Source organism: Pithys albifrons, chromosome 2 (assembly GCF_047495875.1).
Source record: "Pithys albifrons albifrons isolate INPA30051 chromosome 2, PitAlb_v1, whole genome shotgun sequence".
Taxonomy (NCBI): Eukaryota; Metazoa; Chordata; class Aves; order Passeriformes; family Thamnophilidae; genus Pithys; species Pithys albifrons.
In genome coordinates, this window is record NC_092459.1 from 76,702,994 (window position 1) to 76,724,732 (window position 21,739).

General features: G+C 43.2%; 2 protein-coding genes across 8 annotated transcripts in view; both read left to right on the forward strand.

The window, feature by feature from the left end:
* Positions 1 to 21,739, forward strand: part of EDARADD (EDAR associated via death domain) — a 405,148-nt gene that overhangs the window by 25,749 nt on the left and 357,660 nt on the right. The window lies entirely within an intron of this gene.
* The window catches only part of TBCE (tubulin folding cofactor E), a 31,278-nt gene continuing 11,069 nt past the window's right edge, over positions 1,531 to 21,739 (forward strand). The window contains exons 1-7 of one of the 6 annotated variants that reach the window (XM_071549569.1): positions 1,531 to 1,614; positions 1,819 to 1,952; positions 7,927 to 8,011; positions 16,218 to 16,406; positions 17,430 to 17,518; positions 18,206 to 18,305; positions 21,362 to 21,464. In XM_071549569.1, the coding sequence (XP_071405670.1) occupies positions 1,850 to 1,952; positions 7,927 to 8,011; positions 16,218 to 16,406; positions 17,430 to 17,518; positions 18,206 to 18,305; positions 21,362 to 21,464 (669 nt within the window). In that variant the 5' untranslated portion in view covers positions 1,531 to 1,614; positions 1,819 to 1,849. Of the gene's footprint in view, positions 1,651 to 1,676; positions 1,700 to 1,818; positions 1,953 to 7,926; positions 8,012 to 16,217; positions 16,407 to 17,429; positions 17,519 to 18,205; positions 18,306 to 21,361; positions 21,465 to 21,739 lie in introns of those variants that run through there. The other 5 variants (XM_071549571.1, XM_071549568.1, XM_071549570.1 and 2 more) reach the window with 5 other exon arrangements.

A 21,739-nucleotide genomic window follows, 5' to 3' on the forward strand; every position in this document is an offset into this window, starting at 1 on the left:
GTAAAAGCTATAAGGAGAAATTGTCATTCCTATTTCCAGAAATACAGAAACTGTGCTTTAAACCTAATCTCTTATATTTTACATCAATGAACTTGTATGTATGGCCAGTTTTGGTGAACACAGATTTGGGCAGGGCTCTCCCCACGTGGGTGTGCCCTTCCAGCCTGCACAGTGGATTTTTTAGGTGAGGCACAGCGTGCGCAGAACTGGCCCCACTGTTTAAGCCCTGAGGTCCATCTGCCACGGCCGAGTGAGCTTGGACAGTGACAGGGAAGTCCTCAGGACTGTCACAGCACCCGGTACTAACCGGGGCTGATCCTGCTGAGCATCCGAGATGTGACGGGATGGGATGGCAGGGAGGCATTGAACTGCCAGGGGACGGTCCCCACTGAGACTTGAACTCAGGTCCTTGGGATTCAGAGTCCAGAGTGCTCTCTTGTACACCACGGGACTGCCCATGCGAGACACTAAAGCACTCTTAAAACCTGTTACCTGCAGGCGCAAGCTCTCAGCATGTGCTAAAGCATTTACAGGTTATCCAGGTTATTTTAATTGGAATGTACTAGTGTTACCAAATACCCGCACTTGATTTCTGTAGTCACTATCAAGGCTCAGAGTACAACTATTCTGCCTGCCAAAAGCCCATACAGATTTAATGTAATAGAAGCAGAGGCAGGGGACAGAAAAAGCTTCTTGGTAACTTGCCGTCATGATTGTTCCAGTCTTTTGGTCCCAAAATTTAAATGATGCTGTTTGAATTAAGCTGATACGAGACACACGTGAGAGATGAACAAATGTGAGAAACATCGAACAGAATACTTCAAGTTTCCTAACCACAGACCTGTGAGGAAGCATTTAGGTGTTGTAGTTAGCTATCAAACCGAGGAGCTCTCACTAAATATCTGGTGCTAGAACACAGTCAGGTGTTAATCTACACACAGTGGACACCTCGATTTTTTTTCCCTTTGACAAGCTGTGTTCTCCTATTGTTACAGCTCTTCCTGGATCCTCTCTGGGGATACTTTTCCTAAATAGCCGATGCTGAAATAAGTGCAGCAACAAATGTAGCAGCACCCGTACCGGGGCTCTAGGGCAGCTCGGGAGTTTCCCCGGACAGGTGCTGCTGCTGCCGCCGCCTCCTCGATGGCTGCCTCCTGGGGGAGCGCCTCAGGCCCAGAACAGCCGCTCGATGTGGGCTCATCGTCGTTGCAGGGCTTTGTCCCCTGCGGGCTCTCACTCGCTCCTCAGTGCCCACCGCAGCTCTGCGGCTCCTCTCGGCTGGGCGGGCGCAACCCCCGGCATCGCCCAAACCTCTGGCGCCGTGGCATTCTGGGAGCTGTAGTCCAGGGGCGGGAAACCTACACTGCTGGACTGCCTCTGTGAACTACACTACCCAGAAAGCTTCGCGCCGGTTTAGCCTGAAGGCGACGACTAGAAGCGCGTATAAGGCGGGGCGGGCCAATAGCGGGCCGAGGTAGGGTGGCCCTGCCGGCTCCGGGCCAATGGGAGCGCGTCGGCAGCCCACGCACGGTGCCAGTGCCGGTGCCGGGAGGCGCCGGGCGGAAGTGGGGCAGCCGGGCAGGGCGGGCTCGGGCCGGGCTACGCCTCTCGCCCGTGCGTGATCGGCGGCTGCGGCCCTCCCGCCTCGGGGTCCGGGGACTGGAAACAGCACCAAAGGGGGCTGCTCCGGGATGGAGGGGTGGAGTGGGGTGTGGGAGCGGCGGGCGGTAGCGCCATGAGGGAAGAAAGCAGCTCAGGGGAGGGGCTTGTGAGAGCAGCGACTTGCGTGTGTTGAGGGCGCCGCTCCTGTCCCTGCAGGCCTGTGAGCATCCCGGGAATCCCGGCATGGATGCCTCGGTGCCTCCCGACGCGCTGGGCCGGAGGATCTCGTGTGACACCCACTACGGGACGGTGCGATACGTGGGCAGCGTGTCTCGGACAGCAGGTAAAGGGTACGGAAGTAACTAATCTTTGTCTTCAGTGGTTGTTCTCGAGGTTCTATTTGTGTTCTTTTTGATTAAAGAAAATATTGTCCAGTAGAACGGAAACGTCAAGTAGAACGTGGCAGCTTATAAATTGTCTTTTCCTCATTTTTCTTGTGTAAATAAAGCAACTTCTAGATAAGCTGCTGGGGGGTGTTTAGAAGTTAGAGTTGTCAAAAGAGTGTAAGAAGTACTTTGGGTTGAGGTGTGTTACGTTTTTTCTTGCAGCAAAAAGGTCTTAGTGCCTTCCTTTATCCATTAATTTTCAGGAACGGTGCTGGCATAGTCAGGGAAAGTGGGAGACAGGCGGCGGCAGCAGCAGATCAACAGACTGGGTCCTCCTTTGAAAACATGTTGTATTGTGTTGTGTGACAAGGCTCTGATGGCATGGGGCGCTACAGGGGTGGTTTCTGTTGGAAGCTGCTGGAAACTTCCTCCAATGTCCAACAGAGCCAGTGCCAGCCAGCCCCAGGGCAGACCTACCACTGGCCAAAGCTGAGCCCATCAGCAATGGTAGTAACACCTGTGAGTGCTTAAGAAGCGAAAGGAAATAAAGTCATTGTGCAGAAGTAATTGTGGCCAGATAGGAGAGGAGTACAAATATGTGAGAGGAACAAATAGGCAGACACGGAGGTGAGTGAAGGATGGGCAGAAGGTGCTCCAGACTCAGCCAGAGCTGAGATTCCCCTGCAGCCCATGAAGGTCAACAGGTGCAGAGATCCACCTGCAGCCCATGGAGGAGACATGCTGGAGCAGGTAGTTGCCTGAAAGAAAGTGTTGGCCTCGTGGAAAGCCTATGCTGGATCAGGCTCCTGGCAGGACCTGCGGACCCATGAAGAGAAGAGCCCACGCTGGAACAGGTTTCCTGGTAGGAGTTGTGACCCTGTGGGGGACTTAGCCTGAAGCAGACTGCTCCTGAAGGACTGCACCCCCATGGAAAAAGGGTTCTGCACTGCAGCAGTTTGTGAGGGACTGTACTGGAGCCCATGGGAAGGACTTACATTGGAGAAGTTCATGGAGTACTATCTGCCATGGAAGTGACCCCACAGTGGAGCAGGGGAAGTACTCCCTAAGAAGGAAGCAGTGGCAGAAACAACCTGTGATGAACTGGCCGTAACCCCCATTCCCTGTCTCCCTACACTGCCAACAGGGAGGAGGTAGAGCCTGTGAAGGAGGGTTGTGGGGTCAGGTGTTAGGATTTGTTTTACTTCTCATTATCCTACTCTGATTGGTAATTAATTCAATTAATTTCCCAAGCTGTGTTTTGACCGTGACAGCAATCTGTGAGCGATCTCTCCCTGTCCTTAACTCATGAGCTTTTTGTTCTATTTTTTCTCCTCTGTTCAGTTGAGGAGGGTGAGTGACAGAGTGGCTTTGGTGGGCACCTGGTACCCAGCCCAGATCAACCCACCACACATATTCAAATTTATGGGGACAGATAAGACTCAGCTCAGCTTGCTGAAAGGTCTGACCAGTCTGATAGTGAGAGCACTACGTGTTACCTTTCAGAGATTGTGGTGACAGGATGGGGAGATTGCTGATGCTTGGAAGGAGACTAGTGTTGGATAGAGATCTAAAAGAGGCGAGAAGAATGACCAGGGAACTGTAGATTCATAAGTTTCAGTTTCTGGAAAGACCATGTAGCACGTTCCCTCGAAATCCATTTCCAAGCCTATAAAGGACAAAATGGTAGTTGGGAATATTTGATACAAAGAAAAACAAGTGCTTGGCCAAACTAGTTACCTTCTGTGATTACATCACTGGGAATGTGGACCAAGGGACAACAAGTGATACAGTATTCCTTTACTTTATTAAGTCTCATCATCATCATCATGGCTCGGCTTTGCAAATGAAGATTTGGGAAGAGCACTGCCCACGCTTGCTGCAAGCGTGCTGGTGGCTAAAAAGGCCGATACGGGATAGGCAGGTCCGGTCACAGAAGGCTCAGCGGAACATCTCCCTAGGTGACACTGGCAAGGAACGGTTCTTTCTGCGTTGTCTTTTCTCCTCAAGACTGACTCTCCGTGCATTCTCAAGGGAAGCAGCAGCGTCGTGACTGGTGTGTCTCCATGAATCCCGACTGGAGGCCAGAGTGGACCATTGGTGGCAGTCAATATGGCCAAGGCTGAGGTGTTGTTTCAGGGAGTCCTTGTATCTCTTCTTCGTGGCTCCTCTCTTGCGGCAGCCGGTGGCGAGTTCACCATAGAGCACAATCTTTGGGAGGTGGTGATCCTCCGTCCTGAAGACGTGCCCTGCCCAGCGCAGCTGCATTCTCATCAGCATGGCCTTGATACTGCTGACCCCTGCCTGTTCAAGAACAGACACATTGGTCACGTAATCAGAGCAGTGGATGTTTAGGATTGAACGGAGGCAGCGCTGATGGAAGCGTTCGAGAAGCCGCAGGTGGTGGCAGTAGATGACCCAGGATTTAGACCCATATAAAAGAGTAGACAATACAATGGCTCTGTAGACACTGATCTTTGTACTTTTCTTCAGGTGTTTATTGGACCAGACTCTTTTATGGAGTTTTCCGAAGGCTCTGTATGCCTTTGCCAGCCTGTTGTCTATCTCTTTGTCAATCTTACTGTCTGAGGAAATGATACTTCCCAGATAGGTGAACTGCTGGACTGACTTAAGCTCTGATTCACCTATGGTGATGTGAGGATGATGGAAGACTTCTTGAGGTGCAGGTTGGTAGAGAACTTCCGTCTTCTTCAAGCTGACTGCCAGCCCAAAAAGTTCAGCAGCCTCTGCAAAGCAGGATGTGAAGCACTGCAGAGCTGCTTCTGTGTGAGCAATGAGGGCGGCATCATCAGCAAAAAGCAGCTCGCGGACAAGGTGATTCAGGGTCTTGGTGTGGGCCTTCAGTCGCCTTAGGTTGAATAGACTTCCATCGGTACGATATCGGATGTAGATGCCGTTTTCTTCATCGAGGTCTACTGTGGCTCTTTGGAGCATTATGCTGAAGAAGATTGTGAATAGAGTTGGTGCAAGAACGCAACCTTGTTTCACACCATTGGTTATTGGAAAGGGCTCAGGAAGTGCATCGCCATATCTGACTTGTCCACACTGATCCTCATGTAGCAGGATGATCATTTTGAGGAACTTGGGGGGACATCCTAAATGTTCCAAGATCTGCCACAGGCCTTTTCTGCTCACAGTGTCGAAAGCTTTGGTGAGGTCTTCGAAGGTTACATAGAGACCTTTGTTCTGTTCCCTACACTTCTCTTGAAGTTGTCTGAGAACAAACACCATGTCTGTGGTGCTCCTATTGGCTCTGAAACCACACTGGCTTTCAGGTAGAAGATCTTCTGCAATAGTGGGTACTAATCTGTTCAGAAGTATTCTTGCAAGGATTTTACCAGCAATGAAGAGCAAAGTAATACTTCGGTAATTTGAGCAGTCTGATTTTTCTCCTTTCTTCTTGTATAGGGTGATGATGACTGCATTATGGAGATCTGGTGGTAGTTCCCCTTGTTCCCAGCAACACACAACAAGCTCGTGGAATTTGGCATGGAGTGCTTGACCTCCATGCTTCCAGATTTCAGGTGGAATTCTATCAACCCCAGCTGCCTTGCCACCTGTTGTATGGCCTTGAGTGTCTCTCCCATAGTAGGGGCTGTATCCAATTCATGTTTCACCGGTTGTTGTGTAATGTGCTGAATTGCTGAGCCTTGGACTACACGGTTGGCACTGAAGAGAGTCTGCAAGTGCTCAGACCATCGGTTCAGGATGGAGGTTTTATCTGTTAGAAGCATTTGACCATCTGCTCTGAGTAGGGAGCTTTGAACCTGGTGTGTGGGTCCGTACACTGCTTTCAGAGCCTCATAGAATCCTCTTTGGTCACCCAAATCTGCGCATAGTTGTGTCTTTTCTGCTAGGTTGAGCCACCATTTGTTCTGGATGTCTCGAAGTTTCTGTTGGAGCTTGCTGCATGCAAGATGAAAGGCGGCTTTTTTTATATGGCAAGATGGCTGAGCAAGGTGTGCTTGGTGAGCAGTTCTCTTCTTCTTCAACAATTCCTGGATCTCTTGATTGTTTTCATCAAACCAGTCTTTGTTTTTCTTGGAGGAGAACCCTAGGGACTCTTCAGAGGACTGCAGGATGCAACTTTTAATATGTTGCCAAAGCACTTCAGGAGAGGGATCTATGGGATTATCCTTAAGTCTAGTTTGAAGGTTTACCTGAAAGCTGTCTCTCACTGTAGCTGTTTGAAGATTGTTAACTTGGAGTGTCCTCCTTGGAATGCCGCCTCTCTTAGGTTTGGGCTTGAAGTGGAGGTTAAGTTTGCAATGCACAAGGCGATGGTCTGTTTGACATTCTGCACTCGGCATCACTCGAGTATGACGGACATCACTGACATTTCTCTGTTGTACTAAGATATAGTCAATGAGGTGCCAGTGCTTGGATCGAGGATGCATCCAGGTTGTCTTCAGGCTGTCTTTCTGTTGAAAGATAGTGTTGGTGATGGTGAGCTGCCGTTCTGCACAAAACTCTAGCAGGAGGCGTCCGTTGTCGTCACAGTTTCCAATGCCATGCTTGCCCAGGACTCCTTTCCAGGCTTCAGAATTCTTACCTACTCTGGCATTGAAGTCACCAAGGATTATGATCTTATCATCTGCAGGAACATTTTGGGTGAGGCAGCGCAGGTCTGTGTAGAATTTGTCTTTTTCCGCTGGGTCAGCTTGGAGAGTTGGGGCATATACGCTAAAAAGAACAACACGTTGCTTGTTGTGTAGAGGGAGGTGTAAGGACATAATGCAATCGGAATGACCTGTTGACAGATTTTCAAGTTTGGAGGCAATGGAGTTTTTAATCATGAAGGCAACTCCTGAAAGGTGTCTTTCGGTTTTCGGTTTGCCTGACCAGTAGAGTGTGTAGCCAGCACCATGTTCTTTAAGGCTGCCTTCCTCATGAAGACGAACTTCACTGAGAGCAGCAATGTCAATGTTGAGCCATGACAGTTCGTGGGCAATTAGAGCAGAACGACGCTCAGGATGTCCACTATCCCCAGTATCAAGCATGGTTCTGATGTTCCAACATGCGAGTGTTAGTTTGAGCACACCTTTGCAGGCAGGTGTATGCCTTTGAAATCTCTTTGTTTTTGTTTGACCACGGTTGGCCGCGAGCTTGGACAGTGACAGCGAATACCTCAGGACGTAGAGTTAGAGTATCCTTCTCTTAGATGGATGGCCTTACAGGACTAAGCGAGCTCCATCTGCCCGGGTTTGGGGTTGGAGTTGTCCTTCTCCTAAGGTGGTTGCCAGACGGCTAGCGAGCCCATCCTGCCCGTGGACACACTTTGTCTGACCCTTCAGCTGAGACCTGTCTGGCATGGGAGACCCTACTGGCGGCACAAACCACCTCCAGCATAGCTCTCAACCTCATGAGGGCACGCAAGCTTCTCCCCTGCGACAAGGGGGTGTCCCCGGAGAAGAAGTCTCTTAATAGTGTGTCCATAAGGAATCTTATTTAGAAGCTGGAGAAAAACAAGCCAGATGAACAGACTGTTAAAATAGGTGGAAAGTTGTCAAGTGGAAAAGTAGTAATCAATGACTTGGTATCAGGTGAAGAGAGGTAGAGGAATCTGGGATTAGTTAATGTGGTGAAGAGAAGAAAAAGTGGCATCTAATAACTTCCTGCAGCTATTTGCCAGGTGGTCACAGAGATGTCAGAGCCTAATTCTTCCTACTAAGATTATATAATAAAGGGCACTGGCCACAGCAGGGAAATCTTTTTTCTACAGAAGTAATACAGCACTGGAATAGGCTGCCCAGATATGTTGGAATCTTTCTCTCCTTGGATATTTTCAAGATCTTGCTAGGTAATGACTTACCTGGCTGACTTCTTTTAGTGCTGGGTGAATTTCAGAGTTTTCTTCCAATCATAATTTCTATGGATACGATGCCATAAATTTTCAAATGTATCTACCATTTTTTTTTAGGAATTTGGCTGGGTGTGGAATGGGATGATCCTCAGAGAGGAAAGCATGATGGCAGCTATGAAGGGACACAGTATTTTAAGTGCAGGTGAGTTGATTCACAGCATTGGCTTGTCATGCAAATTGACTAGATGGTCATGGGAAGATGCCCTTTGGCAATTTTTAGGTCAAACCCTTCTGTTATCAGTTGGCTAATATTAAAAAGTTCATAATTCTGAGTACTGTGACTAGCTAAGCCATAGAGGCTGTTGCATTGTTATTAATCTACTTACAGGTATTAGAATGTAGTAAATACTTAGAAAACACAAGTCATGTTTTTAGATGTATGTAATAAAATGGGACTTTTGGATGTTATCAATGTTACCTTTAGTTGGTTTTAGAACTCCTACTTTACTTAGGAAATCAGTAGTCCCTACTAACCTTCCTTAGGTAGTTCTGAAGTGAAATATTTGTTCATATTAACTGTCTCAAATACAGTCTAGGTTTCGACTTCATGTGACTTGCATGTATCTTGTTAAGGGGCAATACCAAGTTCCTATTAATTATTTGGGTTATATTTGTATCACTGAGGAATTGTTAAGTATGTTCACTGCATATAGTACATGCAAATATAGTGTAGCTGTGGGTTTTTAAGTATACACAGGCATTACATTTACATGTAAAGATTTGAGCACTTAATATATTGAAATGGTGGAATGCAGGACTCTAGGGTTGATATTAACTGCAACAAGTTGTCAGAGGACACTGCAACAGCTAAAAGTTTGTGAGTTAAATAGTAACTGGATAAATTAATAGAAGAAAAGTCATCAATGGCTCTTTAATACTATAGACTGCTGGCTCAGTGCATTCCTGATCATTGAAGTGGTGAAGAATGGGAGAACAAAATGTATTTTTTAGAAAAACATCTATAGAGACTCTTGGGTTTCTGGCAACCATTAGTGTGCTTCCAGAAGATGAGATGTCAGATAGTGATCTCAATTCTTGATGTAAGAATCAACTTTTTGAGTGAAGCTGAATATACCATAATAAATGTAAATGTTGTGGTCTTTAAACATGTTCTTACAATACCTGGTCTTTGTATTCTGCTCTTTTACAATCAGAAAAAGTCCTTCTGGACTCTAAGAGAATTAGTAGTAGTTCTAGCAGTCTACCATGACACACAGGCAGAACTCCCAGATTCATGATTCTTGTACCAATTGTGAAGGTATAGGCAAACTTAAGTAAAAAATAGTTACCTTATTTTACGAAATAAACCCTCCCACAACTTAAAATGTCACTTCTCTACTACTGTGTTTAGGAAGGGAATAATGTTTCTTTGTATATGTATATACATACATAAACACCATGACATTTCTGGTTTTTTCCCCTTAAACCTTATCACAATTATCCATTGCCTACAAGCCTACTTTGCTCACTCCCTAAATTCTGATAAGCAGAAGCAGCTGATTATCTTGCACTGTAAACAAGTGCAATGGAAGGACATTTTAAAATTATTTTTAGGGCAATTTTGAAAATAGTGCTTTAAAAATACACCTTTCAGAGTGATACTTGAAAATAAGATCATAAGAGAAAAGTGAAACTGAACTTGAGATTCACATTACCAGAGGATCATTTTTGTAGTCCTTATGTGAGAGAGTAGGTCTGCTTACAGCTATATGTGATCTTTATAGTCTTTATTGTCTTTGATTTGCATACTCTTCATATTTTTTGAAAATATGACCTAAACTTTTATGTTTCATGGCAGTACATTTATCTGGGTCATATATTATGTGGTAATAATTAAACATCTTAAGAATATGAAAACAAAAGAACAAACCAGACATATTTCAAAACATGCTACCATCATGAGTATGTTCATGAACTCTGGATCAGGTAGAAATGGCAAAGCATACTCTAATGGCATTTTTGTGTGGGTTTTTCCCCCTCATATAGATCTTGTTTCTTAATAACCAAGGAAGCTGTTATTTTACACGTCAGTTGCAGGAGTGTCTGATGTAATTAAAATGTGTTCTACAGTCCTTCAAGAGAAATGAGGAGTAATCAAGCGTTAAAACAACATTAAAATTTGTATACAGCTTTAGAAACATGAATATGCTTTCAAATAGGTTCTTGTCCCACAGACCCAGCTGCTAAAATAGCAATGCCTGTGTAAATGCTGTGTGTGAATGGAATACCCACAACTGCTGAGAGGAGGGCTAATGAGGAAGATGTCCCTTCTGCCAAATTATTGGTCACTCCACTTGACAGGAAGCATAAAAGAAGCCTGAACCCCTGTAACTGTGGGGAGAAAGGAAAGGATACCAGAGCAACAGGCAAAAAGCTGGTTTGTGCTGTCAAAAGTCACTCCACCAGCAGCACATCTCTGTTGGCCAGACAGAGCTGCCTCCTGGTCAGATGCCAAGGGGAGCCTGTGCCCAGTTATTGGCTCCTCCCAGACATTGCAAGGAGCAACATATGGGCCCACATCTCACTGTGCATGTGTGACCCCAGAGGTGTTTTCCACCAGCACGTGTTCATAGACATCAGGAAGCAGCGCAGGGAGACAGAACCTGGAGCACCCATGTGTCCCACAGGAGTTGTGTCTGGCTAAGGTGCTGGCATTCCCAGGGAATAAGTGTCCTGAAATGCCAAGTTACCCATGGCAAAGGCATTACAGGTTTTGAGTTTTTTCTTCTTCAGTGAGCTTTATAAGTTGTGTACAGCCAGCAGTTGTGACCAAGGGTATGTTACTGTTATGTTCCTGTTTAAAAGAATCATAGAGGTTTTTTAGCTTGGGAAAGACCTTTAAGATCATCAAGTCTGTCAACTTGGCACCACCACTGTGTTCACCATTAAACCATGTCCTCAAGTGTAATAACCACATGTTTTTTCAACAGTTCTAGAGATTATGACTCTACCAGTTCACTGGACAGTCTGGTCCAATGCTTAACAACCCTTTATGTGAAGAAATTTTCCCTAATATTCAATCCAAACTTCCCTTGGTACAACTTGAAGTCATTAGTTGTTGTCTGGGAGAGGAGACCAACACCCACTTGGCTACAACCTCCTTTCAGGTAGTTGTAGAGAGCGATGAAGTCTCCCCTGAGTCTCCTTTTCTTCAGGCTAAACAACCCCAACTCCCTCAGCTGCTCCTCATATGCCTTACTCTCCAAACCCTTCAACAACAGCTGTTGTCCCTCTCTGGACACACTCCAGTATCCAATGTCCTTCTTCGAGTGAGGGGCCCAAAACTGGACAGAATCCCCGACATGCAGCCGGAGATGTGCCAAGTAGAGGGGGACAATCACTGCCCTGATTCTGCTGGCCACACTATTGCTGATACAGGCCACGATTCCGTTGGCCTTCTTGTTCAACTGGGGACACTGGTGGCTCATGTTCAGCCTCCAATCACACCCCCTGGTCCTTTTCCACTGGGCAGCTTTCCAGTCACTCTGCACCAAGCCTGTAGCGCTGGACGAACCTGTTGTGGCTCAAATGCAGGACCCAGCATTTGACATGTTGAATTTCATGCAGTTGGCCTGGGCCCATCAATCCAGCCTGTCCAGATCCCTCTACAGAGCCTTCTGACCCTCCAGCAGATCAAAATTTCCATCCAACTTGGTGTCATCTGTGAACTTGCTGAGAGTGCACTCAATTCCTTCATCCAAGTTGTCAGTGAAGATGTTAAACAGAACTGGCCCCAACACAGTCCTGGGGAACCCCACTAGTGACCAATCCACAGCTGGATGTGACTCCATTCACTGCTATTCTCTGTGCTCAGCCATCCAGCCAGTTTTCTGCCCAGCAAAGAGTACACCCATCCACACCATGGGAAGCCAGTTTCACGAGGAGAATGTGAGAACTGGTGTCAGAGGCTTTGCCAAAGCCCAGCTAGACACCATCCACAGCCTTTCCATCATCCACTTGTGGGTTACCTGGTCATAGAGGTAGATCAGGTTGAGCAAGCAGGACCTGCCTCTCATAAATCCCTGTTGGCTGGGCCTGATCCCCTGGTTGTCCTGTACCTGTTGTATGATGGCACGGAAGATGATCTGCTCCATGAAGGAAGAAAATTAAGTTAGGGGGGTTTTCCTACAAGAATGACAGATTCACTTCCAGGAATATCTACTTAAAGCACAAACTCCTCAAATAGAGGAAAGATGTCATGTGTGTCTATGAAGAAAAAAGTGATTGCCATTTAGCAAAGGGCGAGTACATTTCCAAGATCCTTTTTGTCCTGAGAAGGTTTCATTAGGAAGTTTTGATTGCTTCCCTGTGTGTCACTGTATCCTTGAGAGACCTCTGCTTTCTGCAGCCAGTAGAACTCTGTTGAAGCAAACCTGTTGTCCCTAACCACTGTTCAAATGGGTCCTGTGCACCAGCAGAGCCCTTAAAATAGCATCTGGAACTGCAGATGTCTGTCTGTCTTCCCTTGTTTTGTAAAATCTCAGACTCAACTGTCATAACTGTTTAACTACAGTAAACTTGCAAGAATTTGACATTCTTGGTGATACTTGTAAAACATCTGCTGTTCAGTCAGGATTTGATACACCATAGCAGATCAGTGTTAGGTGTCACTTCTGAGTGTTGTATGATGCCACAGCCTGTTCCGAAACTTGAAGGGTTTACTTTACTGCAGTGTGTAGATTGGAAAAAAAGTCTGGTCTGTTGAGCACCTTCCCCTAGAAGGAAGAGATCTGTTCAGAGCCTGTCTAGAAGAGACATGCATGGATTTAAGCAGCTACATTTTGTGACTCTTTATGAGCCTTGTAGTGTATTTGCTCCAGTCATGATGATAATTGCCTGGAGATAATCATTGCATACAGCCAGTACTGGACAAAGAAGCCCTTTGATCCACATTTACTGCCAGGCTGATAAAGCTGAAATCTCTCTTGTTGGCTCAGAACCTTGCTTCTGCATTCAGACAGCTCAAGTGTGTAACTGTTATGGTTTATGTACGCCTGCACTGCTCTTCAGGTACTAAGAAGGGTGTGTGTGTGACATTTCCTGGCATTTGGAGAGCCATCATGTACCTGTAGTGATTAGCAGTGCCACTTAGGGTGGTCCCATGGTGTAATGGAGAGCACTCCGCACTCTGAATCCCAAGGACCTGAGTTCGAGTCTCAGTGGGACCGTCCCCTGGCAGTTCAATGCCTCCCTGCCATCCCATCCCATCACATCTCAGATGCTCAGCAGGGTCAGCCCTGGTTAGTACCGGGTGCTGTGACAGTTCTGAGGACTTCCCTGTCACTGTCCAAGCTCGCTCGGCCGTGGCAGATGGACCTCAGGACTGAAACGGTGGGGCCAGTTCTGCGCACGCTGTGCCTCACCTAAAAAATCCACTGTGCAGGCTGGAAGGGCACACCCACGTGGGGAGAGCCCTGCCCAAATCTGCGTTCACAAAGTGTGGCCATACATATACATACAGCAGTGCCACCACTTTATTTTACGTTAGTAAAGAATGATGCCATCACTCTTTATTCAGTGAAAGCTGGTAGCTAATCCAAGTTTTAATGAATATCTTTGTACTGCCCTGGGTGCACCAACAGATGGGCTGTGATGCCTCAGGGTATCAGATTATGAATAGGAAGTGTCCTACAAGATGACTTCTGCGATTGGCAAGGTCAACCTCTCTTATTTTAAAAGTCAGTAGGAACTGTCAGTATTAACCAGAGGCAGTTGGTTACTAGAGCCCCACTTGGGTATATGCCACATTTTCTGCTTAGTTAAATTGGGCCATATCTTCTACCACTTCATTTCCATACAGTGTTTGGTCCTGGTTACAAGACATTTTATGTACATGGCAACAAAATTCCTGTTCTCAGATGACTGAGTGTCAGCTTAAGTCAGGTTGATCAGTAGTCCACAGGTTCTTCCATCTTATGATACGCATTGTTGGATGACTCTTTAGATTTATGTCTTTAGTTCCCAGTTGAGGAGACTGATTGCTAATAGGTGTTCTTTTTCATCAGTCCATGTGTTGTACCTTATTTGTTTGATATGTACATGCTGCCTGTACAGTTCATATGCCCAAGTGTGAATGTTAATGCAGGCAGTGTGTAATTTAGGGAAAATGAGTTACAGGGATCTCTCTCCTTGAATACACAATCATTTTGTCTGAAAATACGTTCCTATTGCAGTCCCCTTTCCTGTCCTTTGTGACAGTTCCTGAAAAGGTAGATCAAATTATTAAAATGGGACTGAAAAAGAAATTTAGGCTGTGGAATTGTATTAAGTGTATGTTAGGTAATATATAATAGCATGCATAGTACTTTGAAGTGAATGCAACAGGAGAAACACTGTCATCTTGTGATCAAAACAAAAATAGAAGAGTCTGGAGAAATAAATACACTATCCTTTTCTGTTGCATGAAAGGAGCAAGATAGCTAGTTTCCTTAGCATTTTTTTCCCTAGGGATAGAGCTGGCTCCTGCAAATACAATGAGGAAGGAGGTGCAAATAGAAGTGGTGACTTGAGAGGACAGAAACAGGCTAAGGAATGCATATGGTGATAGAGAGACCCAAAGGGCTTGGTTATGCCAGAGTTAAATACCATGACAGGAGGGACACATATTTGTGCATCTTAGATCGGTTCTGGTCAGAGGCTTGAGGAGAGCAGAGCCAAAAAAGTAGCAGAACTATTGAGTGCATAGAGATGGTGATGACAAAATGGGGAGAATCAAGGTGATGGAAAATGGATAGTTGTGGTCAAAATAAACATACAGCAGGACCTGGGGTGAATTACAGATAGACAAGAGTACAAGAGGTTTTTTTCCAGAGTCCCAGGTAGAATTCTATACTGTCTGCCTTCTGTGATACACTTTGCAGGTAAGAGATGTTATAGTTAAGGTGGTGAAAATGTAATTTACTGTTTTAAGAAGTTGTATTAAGAAAGAGTCACATAACACCTAAACCAGTCGAATGTTTGCAAGCTATGAAGAATTAAAAAAGAAAAATTCTTAAGAGAAGGTGCCTGGATTAGAAATTTAGAGTATTAAAAATGCTTATCAAACATGAACAGTACATACCAGATTTACATTCTCTACAAGTTTGCCTTTCTGCGTGTTTGGTAATTATTGCACTCAAAACTCAGACACTACAAAACTAGACTGAAAATATTTTCAAAGTAAATGATTTTTTTTCTCAGATCCTTCTGTAGGCTATGAGAGTACTTAAGTAAGTATTAGAAACGTTAATGGTGACCAAGCTATTCCATCTAATTCTAATAGGTCCATGGGATTCACAGCTTCTAGTTACTGTTTTTTTCTAAGAGAATTTTGAACTTTATAGCATTGATGGATTATGGATTGCTAATTAGCCACTTGATGTTTACATGCTGTTTTGAGAAGAGAAGTTTTATTCACATAAGCAATATCCCATCTGGGTACTTCCTACCAAAGTCAGTCCTTTTCTCTGCTGGGTGGCAGGTAGGTAATCATAGCTACCAACCTTCTTCCTGTTGTCTTCTGGCTGATCCTCCTTTGAGATCCTCCATCTGCTCTGTGATACCATTCCCATAACTTATCTCTGCTAGTTCTTCGTGGGTACTGTGTTTCCTTGCTAACTTTTATAGAAAATGGCAATGCAATTGCATGGGAAGAAACTGTCATGCAATAAAACTTTTTCAGTGCTCAAGAAACTTCACAGGACCGTGTAGCATATACATCATTAACTGGATATTTCTGTTGAATATTCAGTTTAAAAATGATTACCAAGTTAGTATCAGAATTCCTAGAAGTTTGAGTTTGTGTAAGAGTTTCAAGTGCTACAATTTGCATCTTGTGTCATTTCTGTAGATTGAAGGACAAGGTTGCTTTCTCTTAGAATTGCAAGTCAATTATGCAAGTCAAATGTGGTGTAGCAATGACTATCCTGAGTATTCTTATGAGCCTTAGGTTGTGGTATGACTCCAGGCACATTTGTTGCATGATTTAGGTGACTTTGTGTCTATGCATAGGTAAAAAATTTTCTAGAGAAATAGAGTTCATAATGGCTTTGGAAACAAAAGACCAATTCTTTCCAGTAATAGCACTGACACTGTAATTTTGATGTGTACATACGTTTGGAGAGCTGGTGCTTCAGTTCTCATGACATGTCACAATCTGAACTCTTCTGTCAAATACTGTAAAAGATACATTGCAAAATCTTAGCTGGTCTCACTGAGTAGGAACAGTGATGTTTAAAATTAGCCCATATGCCTTTTGGCTGCTTTGGTTCCCAGTATCCTTTTAAAAAAGTAATAATTAGTACTCTCGAGACTAGTCATTGTTATGACAGCTTTTCATGTATCACCTTTTCCTGGCTCCTCTGTTGCAGGCATCCTAAAGGAGGATCATTTATCCGGCCAAACAAGGCAAATTTTGGAGTAGATTTTCTCACTGCAGTAAAGGATCGGTACGGATTGAATGATAAACAAGAGGTTCAGTATGGGACAGAGAACACAGTGGTATTTGGAACAAAGACTGTGGAATTTGTTGGCATGGATTCTGTTGCCGAACAGCAAAGGCAAGTATAATCTATGAAAATCTAAGATACATTATTAGTTATTGATTAGTCAAGTAGTATTTAAACTGTAAGGAAAGGGAGCTGACTGCCATGCATATGATATTGTCACACCTAAAAGTAAGCCAAACTTCACTATACTGAAAGAGACAAGAAATCTTCCTATTGTGGCTTCAAATGTACAGGCTTTACAGATAGGAACTGGGATTATGTCTGGGAAGGAACAAGAGATGAATTATGATATTGACAATCATCATACACATGCATGGTCCTTTTTAAAAAGATGTATTTTAATGTTCTTTTAATATTATTTAGTATTATTTAATCTTTGTTTACTCACATTACTAATGATTTTGTATTTAAGAGAGGAAAAGCAGAAGGTCACTGTACTGCCAGTGAAGAAGTCTTTCAGTCAGTTCATGTCATGTTCATGTACCTGGAAGAGTAAGAAAGGAAGTAACTTAATGATGTGTAATAAATTGCAGTTTTAATGGCCTCCAGCAGTAGATATGTATTAGTTCAGTAGGTGGCAGTCTCTTTCTGAGCTGATATTCCACAACTTGTCTCCCTTTGTCTCCCAAAACATACTAAGCAGTCAAAAATACTTTTTTTTATTCTTTTTTTCATAAATGATACAAAGAATGCATAAATAACTCAGAACCTCTTGCAAAAAGTATTACAAGAAACCTGTTTAACTTGGAACTGCTAATTCAATTCCAATTCACACAGCTATATTTAATCTGTTTTATCACTCTTTATTTCAGTTGGATGAGGTTTTTTGGGGGAGGGTATGAGGGGTGGGAATTGTGGTTCAGCCAAACCTATTTTGTAGTAGTGATGCAAATGCAACAAATAGAGAAGTTTTCAAGTACGAATGATGGTGCAATGTAGCCAACTGCACACTGCTAATTCCAGAGGAGAGTGTATGTGTAAAAAGGATGTTATTTAGTTGTACCAGCCAGGTATTTATATAACATACCTATTTTTGTTTGAAGATTAACTAACAGAATGTTCTTTCCCATTCAGACAACTGAACAAACTGGTAGATATCTCGGTGCGTGAGTGTGCAGTGAGCCACGCTGGTGAGACAGAGGAAATCAGCAGAACGTGTGCCAGTATCCTTTCTTGCTACATTGCATGATACCACAAGTAAAGTACATACTTTAGCATTCCCAGTGTTCACTTCAGTGAATGATACTTGTATCCTTTTATTAAAATAAATTATTGCAACTGTAGTTTAGAAGTTTAATGCAGTATTGACAACAGTTAAAAAGTAGATGCCTACAATTTTTGAGAGGAAATGCAAATCATGGATAAAAATAGAAGTATTGTCATAGGTTGCTATTGTGACTGCAATTCCATAAGACTTCAGGAATGGGGCTTTTTTAAAATTTATCCCTAGAACAGATAACCCCATAGAATTACAACTGATATGTTCTGTAGACTCCAGAGGTTTTCAATATACAACAAATAATGTGTTCAGTATAATGCATGTTGTGATAGAGTTACAGAAATACAATGCAGGTATTATTTGTTCATTTGTAAAGGCTGATGAGTTCTTGTCAGTACAGAAATTAATCTGTTTTAGGATTGGTAAAGTTAAGCTCTTTCATAAAATTATAAGCCATGTCCATACCAGAAATCAAAATAAAATTTGCTGTAACTGAGTAGTAGTATCTCTTAGCCCAAACAAGTGTAATCTGTTTCTGTTTATTTCATTGAAAACAAAACCCTAATTCTAATTTCTGAAAAAGGTAGTTTGGATTTGAGATAAGTTTATTTTTCCTAACGTGAAATTTCAGATATGAGGCATATTAACCTATCAAAAAATCTGATATCGTCTTGGGAAACAGTAATAGCTATTGCTTCTCAAGTTCAGAATCTGGAAACACTTAATGTCAGGTATAAATATTCATATTTGGGTTGCTTTTCCTTTGGGGCAGGAACAAAAAAGAAGAGGCTCAGGGTTTAGCTTTCTAAAGGTAACTGGATACCTCAGGACTCATTTTAATGGGACATAAGTTTTTAAATACTTTTTGGTTTTTTTAAATCTTGTTCTTCAACAACTCATGTGTGTGCTATATATTTCAGACATCCCTTTTCAAAGAAAGACAGAACTTTAGGAGTTTAGCATCTATGTAAACTTAAGTTCTGGAGAACTCCAGTGTTTGGGACAGATGGATGTTGTCTGGAGTTTTGTAAAATTAGAAAAATCAGTTGTCTGAAAAAGAGAATATGGATTTCAGACATTAAACATTTACAGGAATGTAGGCAGTTGTCAGCAAGTTCCACATAAGAGATTACATCATTTTTATGCAAATTGGCTTGTTGGCTAGGGAGACTCAATGAAAATGCAGGGATTTAAGCAGTTAGACTGAAGGTAAAAAAAATTACTCAGAGTACTTTTATAGAAAAGAAGAAACAGGGAGTATAGAAATGTAGGTTTGCAGTGTCGTAAGATGCCCTTCAGGGGCGGTCCCGTGGTGTAAAGGAGAGCACTCTGGACTCTGAATCCCAAGGACCTGAGTTCGAGTCTCAGTGGGACCGTCCCCTGACAGTTCAATGCCTCCCTGCCATCCCATCCCGTCACATCTCGGATGCTCAGCAGGATCAGCCCCGGTTAGTACCGGGTGCTGTGACAGTCCCGAGGACTTCCCTGTCACTGTCCAAGCTCACTCGGCCGTGGCAGATGGACCTCAGGACTGAAACGGTGGGGCCAGTTCTGCGCACGCTGTGCCTCACCTAAAAAATCCACTGTGCAGGCTGGAAGGGCACACCCACATGGGGAGAGCCCTGCCCAAAGCTTCATTCGTGAAGTCTGGCCATACATACAAGATGCCCTTACACACTTTTGTGACATCTCAGACAATTAATTCTGTTGATTTTAAAGCTCAGTTTCTTCCCCCAGGGCAGAGCTGACGTAGCACTTGTGTCCATCCACACTGCATATGTGCAGTGAGCCTGGTTTGCAGCAGGAGGCCAACTTTGGAGCAGGCACAGCCAAATTCACTGTGCGTTCTCTGGGGACTTGTGCGTGGGGGCCGTGTGGCTCTGGCAGATGGACCCCTCAGAAGCCAAGTCCTTGCTTGCAGGAGTTTGCAGCCTGCCTGAGAAAGCACTAGTAACAGGTCCTTATCTCCTAAACATCTTGCTTGGCATTTTTTAATCAGGCTTAGCAGTAGCTGTCTGTTTGTCCTCTGGGTTTGCAAACCTGTTTGCGTTTTTTTCATGAGAAGTTTTAGAAATTTTTTTTCTGCACAGGAAATGTGCAAAGTAAATATATTTTCATTTTCTCTAAAGTCTTAAGAATTTGTCTCTGTTTTTTATTATTGCTGATATGTTCTGACTCCCTGACATCTGATCCCGTCAGATCTCAGAAGCTCAGCAGGGTCAGCCCTGGTTAGTATTTGGATGGGAGACCTCCTGGGAATACCAGGGGCTGTGACAGTCCCAAGGACTTCCCTGTCACTGTCCAAGCTCGCTCGGCCGTGGCAGATGGACCTCAGGACTGAAACGGTGGGGCCAGTTCTGCGCACGCTGTGCCTCACCTAAAAATCCACTGCGCAGGCTGGAAGGGCACACCCACGTGGGGAGAGCCCTGCCCAAATCTGCGTTCGCAAACCCAAGCCATATATACATATGTTCTGACTGCCCAAGCAAGTCTTTACTTAGGGGCCCTCTTTTGTTAAGAATTATGTTTACCAACAGTGTCTTGACACTAAGCTGAAATATCAATAATGCTTTAACCAAACCTTAAGTATCCCAAAACCCAGTCCATTTCTGTCCTAAAATGAGGCTGATAAGAACTGTGGATCATGGTGACAGATCTAGGGGAAAATCTCTTGTACAGTGATGACACTGGAAAAGAATGGAGGATGTTGTTAAATAAAGCTGCAATTCTATCGAAACAAGAAGGAATTCACAAAATATTTTCAAAATAAAGAACATTTCTAGTCCACACCTATACACCATAACTGGCACATGACAGAATAGTTTTCTGGAATGAAGTAACACAATGGATTGAAGTCTGTAAATAGGTAGCAGCCTAAACCACCAGATTTTTTATTTATTCTTATAGTTAATACTGCAAAATGTATTTGGTTTTTTTAGTTTTTCATTGTTGAAAAGTTTAGTTTAGAGTCGAGGGCTTTCAGAAGTTGTTTGTGAAAAAAATAGAAAACAAAAGGAAATTGATGGTGGAATCCGATGCTTACAACTACAAACTCACAGTCTGAATTAGTTTTTTTTAAAAAAAACCTGAATTAGTCTTTTTAAAAAAAAGAAAGGCATTAGAAGGTAAGTTTGCTACTGATTTTTTTTGTACACAGAAAGTTGGAAGAAGAATAAAAGTGATTAACCATTCCCCAGCTCTCTATGTGTAAATTTAACTCGTAAGTTAGTAAGTATGAACTACACTGAGCGATTTTTTTGTGAGAATAAGCAGATAGATTAGACCTTAGGTAAGAAACAAAAGCTTCTGTTTAGGGGTAAGTAGTGAAAACTGATTTGAAGACTGCAGATTTGAGAATATTTTTTTTTTGTAATGATACTTCTCTATTGAGAGTGAATTTTACATACTTTTGTTTTACTGGGATCTGGATAGTCCCGTAGGCTCATTATTTTCAGTCATCACTAAGGAGTCTAATCCCAAAATCTGACTCTTTCATTTAATATTAATGAAAAACATCCTTTTCATGTTCATACTTGGGAGAAGAAAAGGGGAGAAAAGAGGCCACAGATGAATAAATATGCATTCCTGAAGTAGAAAAGTAAATTAGGAAAGAGTACATTTGAATATAACTAGAAATATATTTTATTATATTTAAAAACATAGCACATCTTGGGAATGATTCTTAAAATTTTTTTGGTGTAAACTGTTTTTCTTTTTGATATGTAATTCTAAATTAGTGACTTAAATAAATGTAATTATTAATTATGCAAACATTCTTTCTACACAGTGAAAACAAAATGAAATTTCCATCTACATCAACTTCTATATCCAGTGCATTTTCAAATTTGAAGATTCTGGCACTTAATCAAACTGAAATAACATGGACAGAGGTAATGACCTTTTTGTTTTTGTTTATTATCATCAGGTTCTTAAGGAAAACATAAGAACCATTTAAGCACTATCTTATTCTACTGAAATGCAATCATCCTTAGAAAAGGTGCTGTGGGGTAACTTTATGAGTTACATAGTTAGTTACATCTGTAAATTGCCAAGTCAGGATAAAGCAGTTGGACTATAATTATCTACATGAAAACTTTCTGGTTCCTCGTAGTTATTGAAGGTTTGTCTGTGCGTTTGTGTATGCGACAGAACAAATGCCAATGGA